Source organism: Pelodiscus sinensis, chromosome 17 (assembly GCF_049634645.1).
Source record: "Pelodiscus sinensis isolate JC-2024 chromosome 17, ASM4963464v1, whole genome shotgun sequence".
NCBI lineage: Eukaryota > Metazoa > Chordata > Testudines > Trionychidae > Pelodiscus > Pelodiscus sinensis.
The window spans coordinates 16731994-16745918 of NC_134727.1; the positions used below are offsets into that span (position 1 = coordinate 16731994).

Sequence of the window (13925 nt, forward strand, 5' to 3'; positions counted from 1 at the left end):
CTGCTTAGAGCTCCCGCTTGCCTTCATGACAGCTCCGTGCTTAGGCTGTTCTTCTGACCCCATCCATTGCCCCCGGCTTACAGATCTGTTCCCCACGTAGGGCCACTGAGACTAATCAAGTCGCTCCTTAACCACCTCTTTGGTAAGCTCACTAGGTCGAGCTCCTGGAGTCTATCACGATCAAACATGCTTTTTGCTCTCGCAGCTCCTCCCTGAACCAGTGCCAATTTATCAACATCCTTCTTGAATGGTCAATACCTGAACCGGACCCAGCATTGCAGCAGCGGTTGCTCCAGTGCCAAATATACAGGAAGCCATCAAAACATGCAGGAATACAGCCACAAAAAGGCACAGATGTCCACAGACATGACACGCATGGGGACAAGGAGTCATGCACACAGACAACGATGGCTGTCTCTGCACTGCTCCTCGGCTCAGGTGGAAGGGCAGAGAGAGCATGGCGCTAAGGGTGGGGAGGGATAGCTGCAGTGCTTGGGTGTCAGAGTACAGAACCCATCACCCTTCTAACCGGAGTGACCCATGTACCCAGCCTAGCACCCTGCCCACAGAGTTTCAGTCCTACTATCTCATGTCTGCAGGCCATGTCCTTTCAGTGTACCCATGTGGAACATGGTGATATAGGAAATGCATATGCACTGTGGAGACAGCCCCTTGTGGGATGGGTTTCTCCAGCACCCATTAAATCCCTCTTCTCTTCACAGCAGCACAGCTTATCTGGGCTTCTTTCAGCCCAGGTCTCTATTTCCCAGTCCTGACCTGTGTGGGTCAAAGTGCCTGATCTGTGCCAGTCACGCTTTTGAGGGCTCAGAACAGCTGATCACTTGCTGTCAGGAACAGCACTCTAGCTGTGAGCGGGAGAGGTTCTCTGTAGTAGTAGGCACCGCTGCAGCCTTGAGCAGTGACCCTTCTTCTGCCACGTAAATGGGTGTTGCATACCCAAGGATGGGGTAAGCAAGACACAGCTGGATACGTGCTGTCTCTGAGCTCTTCTGCAACATAAAACAAGCCCCCAAATATGTCTTAAAACTAGTGAAGTGGGTGGATCTCAGTGTGGCTCATTTGGAGGGACATTTGTACCGCAAATCACACCCCTGGATTGAGACACTAGCAAAGGAGGCAGCAATGGCTGACAGGCTCTTAGGCTCCCTGGAATTGTTTTCCTCATCTCCTCAGGTGCAGTGTAGCTTGCGGATTGCTCCCCCCCCCCATCTCATTATATTTCTGCAAACCTTGTATCCCCAGACAGGAATAGCAGGGTAAGCTCTGGGTTAGCACTGAGGGGCTGCGGCAGAGCTGGTTTGGGGGTCTAAGACTGGATCCAACCCCCCTTTTAGGTTCTTTTGATTCAGTCATAAAGTAATTTACCTAACTCCCTCCAGCACTGCTCAGTACTGCTCTAGAACAGAGGAACAGACAGATTTACAGTTCCCCGTGGACATTAACTGCTCCCTTCTGGTTTATCAGCTCCCCCCGGTGCTTGGTTTAAACACATTTCAGTCACACAATTCCAGCATGTATCTATAAAGTCCTTTGTGGGTTTACTGTACACACATCAGGCAGAAATATTACTAATCAGTGAGTTCTTAATTTTCCAGAGATATATTACATGCCACCTTATGTGTCTATTTCATGACAACAGTGTGTTAGGTGTGGTGAATTTGTCAGGCCTGAGAAGAGTGAACTACAAGATTGTTTGTACCTCTCTCTACCTTTATCCCTTACACCTGAGCTTGTTTAAAGTCTTTCTCTCTTTTTAATAAATGAATTTGTTTTATTTTCTACCTAAATCAGCCTAGTGCTTTGATTGAACTGAAGAGATTGCGCCAGTCCAGATAACCTGCTGCTGTGTCTATCTCTTTAAAAGAGCAGTGAACAGGCCGTAAGTCTATCTCTTTAAAAGAGCCCTTACATTCCAGGGGAGGGCTGGACACTGCAGGCAGACTGTCAGGGGGATATTTGGGATGGGGGGGGGGGGGAAATTGGTGTCATTCTGCAGCAAACAGAAACTAGATGGGGAGATGTAACCTGAATGTATGCTGGCTGTTGGTCTCCAGGCAGAGTCACAACAATCTAGCTTGCATTTAAAGCACCCAGAGCTCCAGGGCACCTTACAGGTCTGGGCTGAACACCAAAATGTCAGACCCCGTCAGCATCCACAATAGCATTTATCCACCTTTGTACTGACACTCAGAGCACCAGATCCTGACATGCTCTTCGTCTAGCGACTGCGCCTTGGCAGTAATTACTACCAGTGTGAAGGGGAAAGCAGCAGCAAGTCAGCTCGAACCCTTGCACATGGTGGATCAGGGTATGGCCAGAAAGACCTTAGCACTACCCTCCCACCCATCCTCCCTCCCTTTCTCTCATCCCTGCTCTCAACACATTTCAGCCCTGCCCGTAGCACCCTGCTCCTCCTGTCATGCACCCCACAGATCTCTCACTGTACCTCAGCCCTGCTCCTCCAGTCCTGTGTGATGAACAGATCATCTCACTTCAGCCACATGGGGATTGTGCAAAACCAGGGGGTCTGGCTTGGAGCTCACCAAAGCAACTTTCACTAGTAAACTAAGACAGGCCTGGAATCCAGCTCTCCAGGAGTGAACGGTGAGGGCTTGCTTCCCTGCTTCCCTGGGGCTTTCCCCAAGGCAGGAGATGAAAGACTTGTTCATTGGGAGAAATGTAATAAGGAGAGAAGATCCTCAGAATGAATGCATGGCCCCCTCTCTCACTGCAGCATCCCTGGTGGGATTAGCATGTTTGCTATGTCTGAGGCAGGGATGTAAATGGGTAACTGCTTAACCAATTACCTGGTAAACATCACCCTTACTTAAACGATAACTAGTTAGCTGGCATCAGGCCCAGCTGGAGCAGTCCCCCACCCACAACATGCTGTGGGCAGGGGGCTGCCCCAGCCCAGCTGGGCCCATTGAGCCACACGGCGGGCCAGCAGCTGCAGGGTTATCCATGTAACCGATAGAATTTTGACCGGTTGCACGGTTAATATTTGACCACATTTTTTACATGCCTGGTCTGAGGGCACCCACTGCACAAAGCTACAACATACACTGAGGGCATTGCTGAGAAGGGTTCCTTTGCTCCAGAGCCGGTCTGAAAACCAGCAGTACCTTCCCAGCATCAGGCACTGGCCTGCTTCTGGGGTGGGGTGGGGTGGGGTGAGGTGCCCGCAGCTGTGTGTCCAACTCACCTGCACATGCTGCAGACAAAGCACTTGGGGTGGTATGTCCTGCCCAGGGCAGAGATGACCTCTCCCGTGATGAAGTCCCGGCAGCTGTCGCAGCGGGTCCCATACAGCTGCTGGTAGTCATTGGTGCAGATGTACTCCCCGTTCTTAAAGAAGAAGCCTGACTGGGCCAGGTCACAGCCGCATACTAGGGAGGGAGAAAACAGCCCTGAGGGGAGAAGAATCAGCCCAGCAAGCACCTCCACAAGCTGGGCACGTTTCTGCCATGAGCCTCCGAGAGGTGCCATCCAGTGGGATGGTCCTGAGTCAAGGAGAAATTTCTGGGCTGTCAGCTTGGGCTAGCAGGGTCACAGCATCTCAGCAAAGTTCTTGGAACACTGCAGTGCCTGCTGCATCCCCGCCCCAAAAGGATTACATCTGGGGGCAGCCAGGACAGAGGCCGTGTGTTCCCTCCATTGCTTTACCAGTCCCCTTGGTATCCCTGTATCTTCACTCCTTGTTTCCACATTCCTTCCTCCAGCCATAACCCAACCTGTTTAAAATAGTTGCAGCTTGGCCTATGCAGATGGGAGCTCTGAATTAACCCCTCAGAGACAGACTAAGCATTAAGGCAAAGCGCTGAGTCGGCCATCACAGCCTGCTGGGCTGGACTTCTCTATAGACCTCACCAGTGCACACAGAGAATTCTTCAGCTGCAGTCTCTCAGATGTGATTGCTCCATCAGGAGCCTTTGGGCAGTGATCTGACCACTGCAGACAGCTCAGCAGGTTCCCTCCCTTCCACAGCCGGCCAGCCCTGAAATGCTGACAGGACGGAGGTGCCTCCTTCAGACACACAAGATGTCACGGTTGGACTGTGAGACCCATGCAGGAGGAAGCCTCCTGAATTTGGAAGGGATGGGCCCTAATGAGAGGAAACTACAGGCCGCACCCAAAGGTCAAAGGAACTGGCCAGCAAGATGACGGTAGGGCAGAGAAGCCTGGTGTGACTGGACATGGACTGGCACTGCACAAGAGACCTGATGGCACCTAAACCGGGCCAGGCACATCCCCATTCCCTGCACATTTTGCCTTTACATATATAAGAGGTTTTTTAAAAAAATGTACCGGTAATTGCTTCAGTGCTTGCAAAAGTGGTTGCCAGCCAAGTAGCATTAGTTGGTACCTGCTAACACAGCCCGTGGGCCATCCGCAGCCCAAGCAGCTCCACGATCTGGCTCACACTCGGCTGCTGGCACGGGAGTCCCTGCGGCCCTGGGGATGGGTGTCCATACCCTTCCCCCAAGTCCAGGCCACCCCGCTCTGCCTCTTCTTGCCCCGCTCCACTCTCTCCCCCACATCACTCCCCTTCTCTCAAGCCCCCTCCCTCAAGGCAGATGGCTTCGGGAATTACTGGCAGGGCCTTGTGTGGGGTGGCTGTAGGGGTCAGGTCTCCCCACACTCACTCAGTGGCAGGAGCTGCAGGGTAGTGGAGCGATGCAGCAGCCTGCTCCGCTCTGCTGCCATCTCCCAGGCCAGCCCAGTTGCTCCGCTTCCCTGTGGCGGCAGGCAGCAGAGCACCCCAGCTCCAGTGTGGGCTGGCTTGGGAGCTGGTGGTGGAGTGGAGAAAGCTGCTATGTAGCTCCACTTCCCCATGGCTCCCGCCACCGCACTGACTGCAGAGCGGCCCAACCCCTGCTGCCAGCCCCATCCCATCCATAGGATGGTTGAGGCAGCTGCTACAGGCCCCCCCCAAAAGCGCAGGGCCCAGGGTGGCTGCACTGAACCATCCTGTGTACGCGATTGCTCTGCACACACCTCCCCTGGGCCACAGGGATATGGCGGCAGCAGTGCCGAGCTAACAGCCAGAAGCAACTTGCTCCCCACTGACCTGACCCTGCGCCTCCACCCTGACCGGGGGGTCCTGTGTAGGATGCAGGGAAGTTCATCCAGCTCCTGGCCTCTCTGCCAGGAATGACAAGGCAACTGCAGCGCTGGTTTGCGAGGCAGGGTCCCCAGCAGGGACCCACACAACTTGTTTCCCATCTCATGGCAGGTGGTGCCCCAGGGCCAGATCACAGAGGGGGTTAGGCTAATCCCCTGGGAGACCCTGCATCTCTTTCAGTACCCAGAAAGCAACCCCAGCTCCAGGAACTGCCCTTTGAGCAGGGGTAAAGTGCTGAGGGCCTTCCAGTGAAACTCCCCCTTCAGCCAGGTAGCTCTTCAGCTGGGTGATGCAGCTGCAGAGAGTAGCGGAGCAGGCAACTGAGCATTCAGTGGCACAATCCAGCCACTGTGGACAGGGGATCTTCTGCTTTCTCAGATTTGCCTGTGACTTGGGACTTGATGTAACCAGGCACTTTCAAACCACCTCAGAAAGCTCCCACCAGTGACTGGTGTCTCCTCAGCTTGGTTCATTTAAAAGAAGTCAAGATTCACGAGGATTCAGCAGCTGTTTCTGTGGCTTGTTCATGGCTAAGGCATCCCCTGACCGGGGAAGTAGCAATGGGAGAGGGCGCATAGGGCTGCGGATGTGGGAGACAGGACTGATCTCAGCCCACTGACTTCTCCAGGAGAAAGAGGCTGCGGGGGGCATGGCTAAAGGATGCATGAACACGCCTGTCAGGGGCTGACCGAGGGGTGCTGCTTGCTCGGAGGGGGTGGTCAAAGGGCTAATTCTGCTCTGCAAATGGATGGGCCCCAAAGCCTTCACAGGGTGTGAGAGATTTAACATCACTGAGTCAGCTGGGGAGCACAAACTCCTGCTTCAGGTTCTCCTGTAGGCCCTTCCATTGCCAAAGCTCAGCAGAGGGATTTGGGCACCCAGAAACGAGGCAGCAGAAAGCGTCAAGGTTGTCTCAGGTGGTGTTTCTAGACTACATGTCTCCGTTGACGGAGCCATGTAGATGAGTTTACTAGGCAAAGGGAAATGAAGCGTCGATTTAAATAATCGCCGCTTCATTTACATCAAAATGGCCACGGCGCTGTGCCGATCAGCTGTGTGTCGGCACATCCTGGCAGTCTAGATGGGGATCTGCCGACTCCAGAACCCTTCGTTGGCAGATCCTGTAAGGATTCTGGAGTCGGCAGATCCCCGTCTAGACTGCCGCACTGTGCCGACAAACAGCTGATCGACACAGTGTGGTGACCATTTTGATGTAAATGAAGTGGCAATTATTTAAATCGACGCTTCATTTCCCTTTGCCGAGTAAACTCATCTACATGGCTCTGTCGACAAAGACAGAGTCTAGACACACCCAGGGTGGGTGATTTGTTGGCACTGATCCCCCCACAGTCTCTCTGTGCCATAGGGCAGGATCATCACCTCTATTTTACAAGTGGGGAAACTAACTCACAGGGAAGGGTAGTGACTAGATGCTCCAAGGTCACACAGGAAGTCTATGGCACCTGCCACAACACCGGGATGAATCTGGCCCTTAGTTCAATGTTCTAACCCAGTGGTCCCCAACCTTTTGGGGATGCCGGTGCCTGGGGGCGGGGCAGCGCATGGGGGCGGGGCAACCCATACGCTGCGTGCCTGGTGCTGGCACCACCCATGCGCCGCACTGCCGGGGCCAGCGCAGCTCCTGTGCCGCACGCCCAGGGGTGGGGCTGCCCATACGCCAAGCGCCCGGGGCCGGCGCCGCTCCTGTGCCGCGTGCCTGGGCCGGCACAGCCCTTGTGCCGTGCACCTGGGGGCGGGGCCACCCATACACTGCGCAGCAAGGGGCTGGCACCGCCCATGCGCCACGCGCCCGGGGGCAGGGAAGGGGACGGCCCCGATCACTCAGCAGGCACACAGAAATGGCCCGGCGGGCACCATGGCGCCCATGGGTGCCATGGTGCCTGTGGGCACCGCGTTGGGGACCACTGCTCTAACCCCTCCCCCTAGCACTGCTACCTTGTGTGAGGCGTCCAGCTTACAGTCGGGGAGGCTGGTCTTCATGTGGACGGGGGACTGGACTTGCACAGCGCTTGAAGGGACTTGACCATTCAACAGAAGCAAAGTGCCCCTCAGGGGCGTGCTAAGCTGAGGAGCTAAGTCTCCTGCCAGCCACACTCTGGGGAGCTCCCAAAGGACTGGGAGCAGACGTGCCTGCTCCCTGAGCTTTATGCTCTGCCAGGAACACTTACCATGGGGACTCTAGTCAGTCTTCAAGGGGAGCTTCTCACGCTAACCCTCCTTTTCACTGCCTCCAGCCCCCCCGTTTCTTCTTCTCACTGCCTCCAGCCCCACCCCAGTCTCTTCTTCTCACTGCCTCCAGCCGCCTCCTCCCACCCAGTCCACGAGTTCAGACAGCAGCTGGAGTTCCCAGGGCTGCAGAAGCAGCACACGCCCCTCCCACCTCCCCCCACGCCTGCAGCCAGCTGTTTTCAGTGCTGTGCTTCTCCCACCTTCGCACGGATGTGCTTCCATTACCCACCTCCCAGCTGGGGACCCTGCCACATGCGAGGGAACGCTCAGCTCCCTGGCAAGCAGCCATTGGGCACAAGAAAAGCAGGGGCCCTCTCATTCCTCCGCAGTGATGAGGATGGATGGACAGTCCTGTCACACTCCACGCAGACACAGAGACCAGAGAGGCAGAGGCGGGTTTTGGCCCCGTCTGCCCTAGGCATGAAGCCTGTTGACATTAGCCACTGGGCAATGGATGTTGGGTGCTCTGGGCCCAGGGGAGGCAGGGAGGCTGTGGGAAGCCTCCTGGCAGGTGAGCAGAGCTGAAAGTGAGGAGGCCAGCCCTGGGGCTGGGGGAAGGTGAGGCAGGATAGGGAGGAAGCTGGGAGGGGCAGGTGTGGGAGGAGGGTTTCCTCTCATTATTTATTCCCTTTCACTGTGAAATCAGACGGCAGCCACTGCCAAGCTCTCCCCAGTGGCTCCATGTCCCCTTTGAAGCTGGAGCCAGTCTGAGCTCTTTGTCTGGCTGAAGAGTTTGCTGTTTCGCACAGATAATGCGGGGGCAGGGGGTTCTGACGCAGAGCTCTGTGCACCTGCAGGCCAGCAGCCAGGGTGGCCTGGGCCTGGCAGGTTGGTATGCACTGGGGAACGGGAGACTGGCTGTATCGTGGGGAGGTCAGGCAGGGCTGTGTGTGCATGCAAGGCAGACGTAGATCTCTGCAAAGGGAGGGTACACAGGGCTGTCTGTGGGAGGGACTGAACCCTGGAGAGAGAGCCCCCTCTCCCCGCCCGTGCAGGATGGAGTTGTGCAGGCGACTTAGCTCCAGGTTAGCGTGAGCCGATAAGAACTGGGAAGAGCAGAGGTCTTTACTAAGCCCTGGCAATTCTGTACATTACAATGTAGAGATCCTGTTATTGGCCCTCGTTAGAGCGTTTCTTGTAATAAATGGACTAAGGATCCCTTCACATCTGCTTAGGCCCAGAAGGTGCACAGGGAGGAGCTGTGCTTGGGCAATATGCAAGGGTGGGAAGAGAGAGCACCATGCCCCAGGAGGCTGCAAGGCAAGCTCAGGGCACTGTGCCAGGAAGGCCTTGCCAAGGAATGAGAATACGATGGGCCCTGCATGAAGGGAGTTGGGGGCTCTCAGTGCAGCTCGTAGTGGACAGGAGCCCATGACACATAAAGCACCAGCACAACTGTGCACCCCACCATCCACCTCCAGTCAGCTTGTTCCCAGAATGATTCAAGTCCCTTTGAAAGTAAGAAGCCCAAATGTCTTCTGCACAGGTCAATGGGCCTTGTCCAATTAACCAGCTTCTACTAACCATCCGTTTATCCAGGGTGGTAAACGTACCTGGAACTTTGCAGACACAGATGGGTAAGGTGCATTTCCCATCCCAGCTCCTCCAGGAGATGCACCGGAGCCAGGCTTAGCATCCCTATTTCACCCATCTGCCTTATTAAATAAGCGCGAGAGTATCTTTGAAGCCCTGCAGCACCACATGGCCAGTGGGGTGGCTGGGATGATCTGTCAACTTCATTAGTGTGGAATTAATCAGCTACTGGTCACTGGCTCTGCCAGGTTTTAGATCAGCTGGGGCCAGCTCGCTGGCAAGCAAGTTTGGGGGCAGCAGCACAACTCAGTACAGCTTCTCCATCTGCCTAGGGCAGGAGGACCATTAGGATGCAGACTGAGGTAGACTGCAAGGCCATGCATGCAGATATGGATCATAGGGCGCTAGAAGAGCTATGCACAGGTCCAGGACTACAAAAGAAAGGGGGGGCGGAGGGCAGGAGGATTAAGGTGCCATGTGGGATGCCAGGAGAAGACTAGCAGGGGGTTTGCAGACATGGAACTGATGTGCACACACAAAGTTACTGGGGTGGGAGAGAACTTTGCACCACACTCCCCCCTCCTGGCTCTAGCCAGCTCTGCTTTCTTTGCACAAGCCCTAGACCCCACCCCACCCATGGAATCAGAACCGGGTAGGTTTCACCGCCACTAAGTGGGGCTGTCACACAAAGGCCTTTCAGCTTCCAGCACAAGCAAAACCCTTACAGCAGAGCTTCCTACCTTGGCAGGTGAAGCACCTGATGTGGAAGTGATTGCTCTGGACACGCACCACCTCTCCCTTACATGCGTCTCCGCAGCGGTAGCACCGGATGAGGGTGGAGCTGCCCCCGGAGCTGTACGGGTTTTGTTGATAGGGAACTGCTGGTGAAAAGGAGAGAGAGCGAGAGACAAGTGTATTAGCATGAGGGAAGCGGATGCTAGTCAAGATTCCAACACACGCTGGCTACTCAGACTGTAAGCTCTGTCTTTTCGTTGTGTGTTTGTACAGCACCTAGAACAACGGGGCCCTGCTCTGTCACTGGGGCTCCTAGGTGCTACTGCAATACAAATAATAAACACTCGTCATCATCACTCATTTATTTTTCCCCAGCCACCCAACAGCTGCACGCTGATGATAATGAGACTGACCCAGCTTCAAAAGCTCTACCAGTCTCAGGATAACAGACTCTAAAAAGGGCAAAACATCACCTCTTCTCCCCATTCCAAGTGAGCAGGTTGGCATAAACCACAACTGCCCCCTGCACTCCTGCCACATGTAAGCCAGGTACCCACTTCTCGAGGCTCACTGGTTGGGCGTATAGAAACAGAGGCCAAAAGTGGAGACTGGGCTTGACCACTGGGCTCGGTATCTCTAGGTGCCCCGGACTCACCTGGCCCTAGATTCTAACTGGATTTAACCAACCAAATGAGGACAAGAAGCTTCCAGCTGGAAATGCAAGACCCCAGGAGCAGCTGGATGCATGGGGACACGTACTGTTGTAGGCTCAAAGAGCCCCAGGTCTTGCATTGGCAGGTGGAGCTCCCTGCCACCCCAGGGGTGGGGGGACTGGTTTTCCAAGGTTCCTTTCTGGACAAGTGCAATCATGTTAAAAAGCCATAGCTGGGCGAGAAGTGAAAGCACATGCATCCTGCAGCTGTGCCAAGGAGTACAGCTGCAAGGGAGCCAGCCTCCTCACCCGCCCCACCCCCCGCCTCCTGTGTATATTTACTGCCAGGCGCTGTTTCTGCACTTCACAAACCTCTGCTCCCCAGCCCTCAGAATAAGAATTGTTGCCTGAGTAAACACAGCCTAGTCCAAATACTAACCCCACTGTTCAGCTGCTGCTTCCCAGCCGCAGAGTCAGCACTGAGTCTGCAGAACACCAAGCCCTCTCAGGAACCGCCTCTCCCCTCTACCAAGGCCAGCACAGTTCCTTCCCCACTACCAGGGCAGCTGCTTCTTGCCCCTTTTGCATGACCAGCATGAGGCCATCTTGCTTCCCTTCTCGAAGGCAAGGCTGGGGCTGGAGAAAGTCCCTGCTAGGCATCCCTAGGGAGAGACGCATCTTCTTTCTCCACACAGTCAGTAGCATAGTGATAGAAATGTAGCCGTGTTAGTCTGGTGTAGCTGAAACAAAATACAGGACTATGTAGCACTTTAAAGACTAACAAGATGGTTTATAAGATGATGAGCTTTCGTGGGCCAGACCCACTTCCTCAGATCAAATAGTGGAAGAAAATAGTCACAACCATATATACCAAAGGATACAATAAAAAAAATGAACACATATGAAAAGGACAAATCACATTTCAGAACAGAAGAGGGATGCGGGGGGGAGGGGAGGAAGGAAGGTAAATGCCTGTGAGTTGATGATATTAGAGGTGGGGAAGGGTAGATGTCTGTGAGTTAATGGTATTAGAGGTGATAATTGGGGAAGCTATCTTTGTAATGGGTAAGGTAGCTGGGGTCTTTGTTCAGCCCCCCGCGGAGAGTGTCGAATTTTAGCATGAATGCCTGTTCAGAGGATTCCCTTTCAAGTGCAGATTTGAAAGTCTTCTGAAGTAGGATGCATGTGATTAGGTCATTGAGACAGTGTCCTTTCTGGTTGAAATGGCAAGAAACTGTTTTTTCTTTGTGATCCTGTCTAATGTCTGTTTTGTGGGCATTGATTCAGCATAGATTATATTTCTGGATGCGCAGGAATATGTATTCTTGATCTTATAACTCACTTGGTTAGGTCCAATAATGGTATCAGCAGAATGAATATGTGGACAAAGCTGGCAACGGGGTTTGTTGCAAGGGAAAGTACCAGGGTTGGTATTAGTGTGGTATGTCCTGTGGTTGTTGGTAAGAATCATCTTGAGGTTAGGTGGTTGTCTATAGGAGACTATGGGTCTGTCTCCCAGAGCTTCTTGGACTAAGTGTCCTACCCTCTGGCATGCCTGTGCATCACCACAGTCCTGGAGGGAGAGTGTTAGTCATGTTCTGTAGTCCATTCAGTCCTGGGTGGCTCTGCTGAGACCCACACCTATTTCATTGGGAACTGGAGTGACACCCACTCATTTATTTCACCCCGGCCACCCAACAGCTGTTAGGAGATAGCGACCTAAGCTGAGATCAAACCCGCCGCCCAGAGGGGAAAGGCTCTACTTATCATCGACCCCCGGAACTGGTCCCCAGCCCCATTCATAGACGCAGTCCACTGGGAGCTAGAGAAACACTGGATGGAGCAGCCTCCCCAGAAATCTCCTCGGAAGGCCCCAGGGAGATCCCCTAGTGGCATGGAGGGCAGACTCTTGAGGGGTGGTTAGACTGTGGAGTGGCCTGTCCAGGGAAATGGTGGCAGCTCCACTGCTTGAATCATTAAACTGGAGAAAGCCCCAGAGAATAGACTGTGGGGCAGGGGTGCACCAGCTTCTGCAGCAGTGGTGCAGGAACATTTTTAGGAGTCGGGGTGCTGAAAAATCAGTCCCCATATGCCTGTCCAACCTCCTTGCCCCAGCTGAAGCCAGGAGCAAAGCCCCAGTGCACAGAGCTGGCAGCAAAGCTGCTGGCATGTGGGGGAGCAGACGGGAACCCAGACGCTGGGACGGTAGCCTAGGCCATAGTACATGGGGACGGCAGCAGAATGCCTGGTGCATGGGGATGGCAGCAGAGCGTCCGGCACGTGGGGACGGCAGCAGAGCGTCCGGCACGTGGGGACGGCAGCAGAGCCCCCCGGCACGTGGGGATGGCAGCAGAGCCCCCCGGCACGTGGGGACGGCAGCAGAGCCCCCCGGCACGTGGGGATGGCAGTAGAGCCCCCGATGTGTGGGGATGGCAGCAGAGTATGACAGCGACCAGTCGCCCGGGGATGCTCCAGCACCCTCCATACCCCTAGTTCCCACCCCTATGTTCTGCGGTGTGACGAACATGGAAAAGGTTCTGTGGGAGATTCTTCTCCAGCTCCCCTCCCCAAACTTGCCTCTCTCCTGGCTTGCTCAGCAGAACACTTCACTCCACACAGACCACTGGGGAGGGTTCTGCACCCTGCAGCATGAGACGGGCTGCCGAGGGGCACAGAACACTGCTCTTGGCTCTGGGGGAAGGAGGAGGAACTATACAACCAAAGGGGTCCTCCTCCCTTGGATTTCTATAAGCAAACTCTCCCTCAGAACACACATCTCTCCAAAGGAATGGATAAAGAGTACCTCCGGTCCATTATAATTCCATAGTCCTTTGTTCTAGGCATGCCTGCACCAAACAGCGTGTAGCTGCTTTTGGCCCTAGTACTGGGTTTTTAGGCCTGCGCAGAGAAGTATTTTCCTGCTGCCACTCCTGCAAGAATGCAAAGAGTGTGCGAGGCTTGGAGGAGACGAGTGGAAAAAGGGCAGTAGGCTGAGGAGCCCCTGAGCAGGAATTTAAGTGGTTGGCAGACCTGAGCCAATGGGCTGGAGGGTTGCTAACCCCAGAATGAACTACTTATCTGGGGAAAAACGAAACCAAGGTCACTGAAAGCCTGGTACAGGAACAAAAGCCCAGAGCTCTAGTGAAGGGACTTCAAACAACAGAGATCTCGCCGCAGAAAGATACATCATTAGCTGTAGTTACGAGGCTCTATTCAGCAGATCCTGCGACAAAGAGGAAGAATCAGCCCACTGAGGGTTTTTATGCTAAAAACCTAAAATAAAGAGTTTCTTATCCCCAAATCCCATCTGACATGCCAACCCCCGCCCTTCCCCCCGCCAGTCATCATCTGAGCTTTTCTACCAGTCACTGAAGCAGGCCCTTTGGGTACAGAATGGTGCCCACAATTAAGGGTACGTCTACACTGCACAGTTATTTCGGAATAAGCTATTCTGGAATAGCTCTTCCAAAATAGCTTACAGGCAGTCCCCGGGTTACGTACGAGATAGGGACTGTAGGTTTGTTCTTAAGTTGAATCTGTATGTAAGTCGGAATTGGCGTCCGGATTCAGCCGCTGCTGAAACTGACCAGCGGCTGACTACAGGAAGCC

The 13925-nt window shown here is 54.3% G+C and overlaps 1 protein-coding gene across 13 annotated transcripts in view; it reads right to left on the minus strand.

Annotated features, from left to right (window-relative positions):
• The window catches only part of ABLIM3 (actin binding LIM protein family member 3), a 120590-nt gene that overhangs the window by 46560 nt on the left and 60105 nt on the right, over positions 1 to 13925 (minus strand). For 11 of the 13 annotated variants that reach the window (XM_075900228.1, XM_075900231.1, XM_075900226.1 and 8 more), the window contains 2 exons: positions 9670 to 9810; positions 3227 to 3410 (listed from right to left, as the gene is read on the minus strand). In XM_075900228.1, coding sequence (XP_075756343.1) covers positions 3227 to 3410; positions 9670 to 9810 — 325 coding nt within the window. The remainder of the gene's footprint in view (positions 1 to 3226; positions 3411 to 9669; positions 9811 to 13925) is intronic. The other 2 variants (XM_075900230.1, XM_075900229.1) reach the window with 1 other exon arrangement.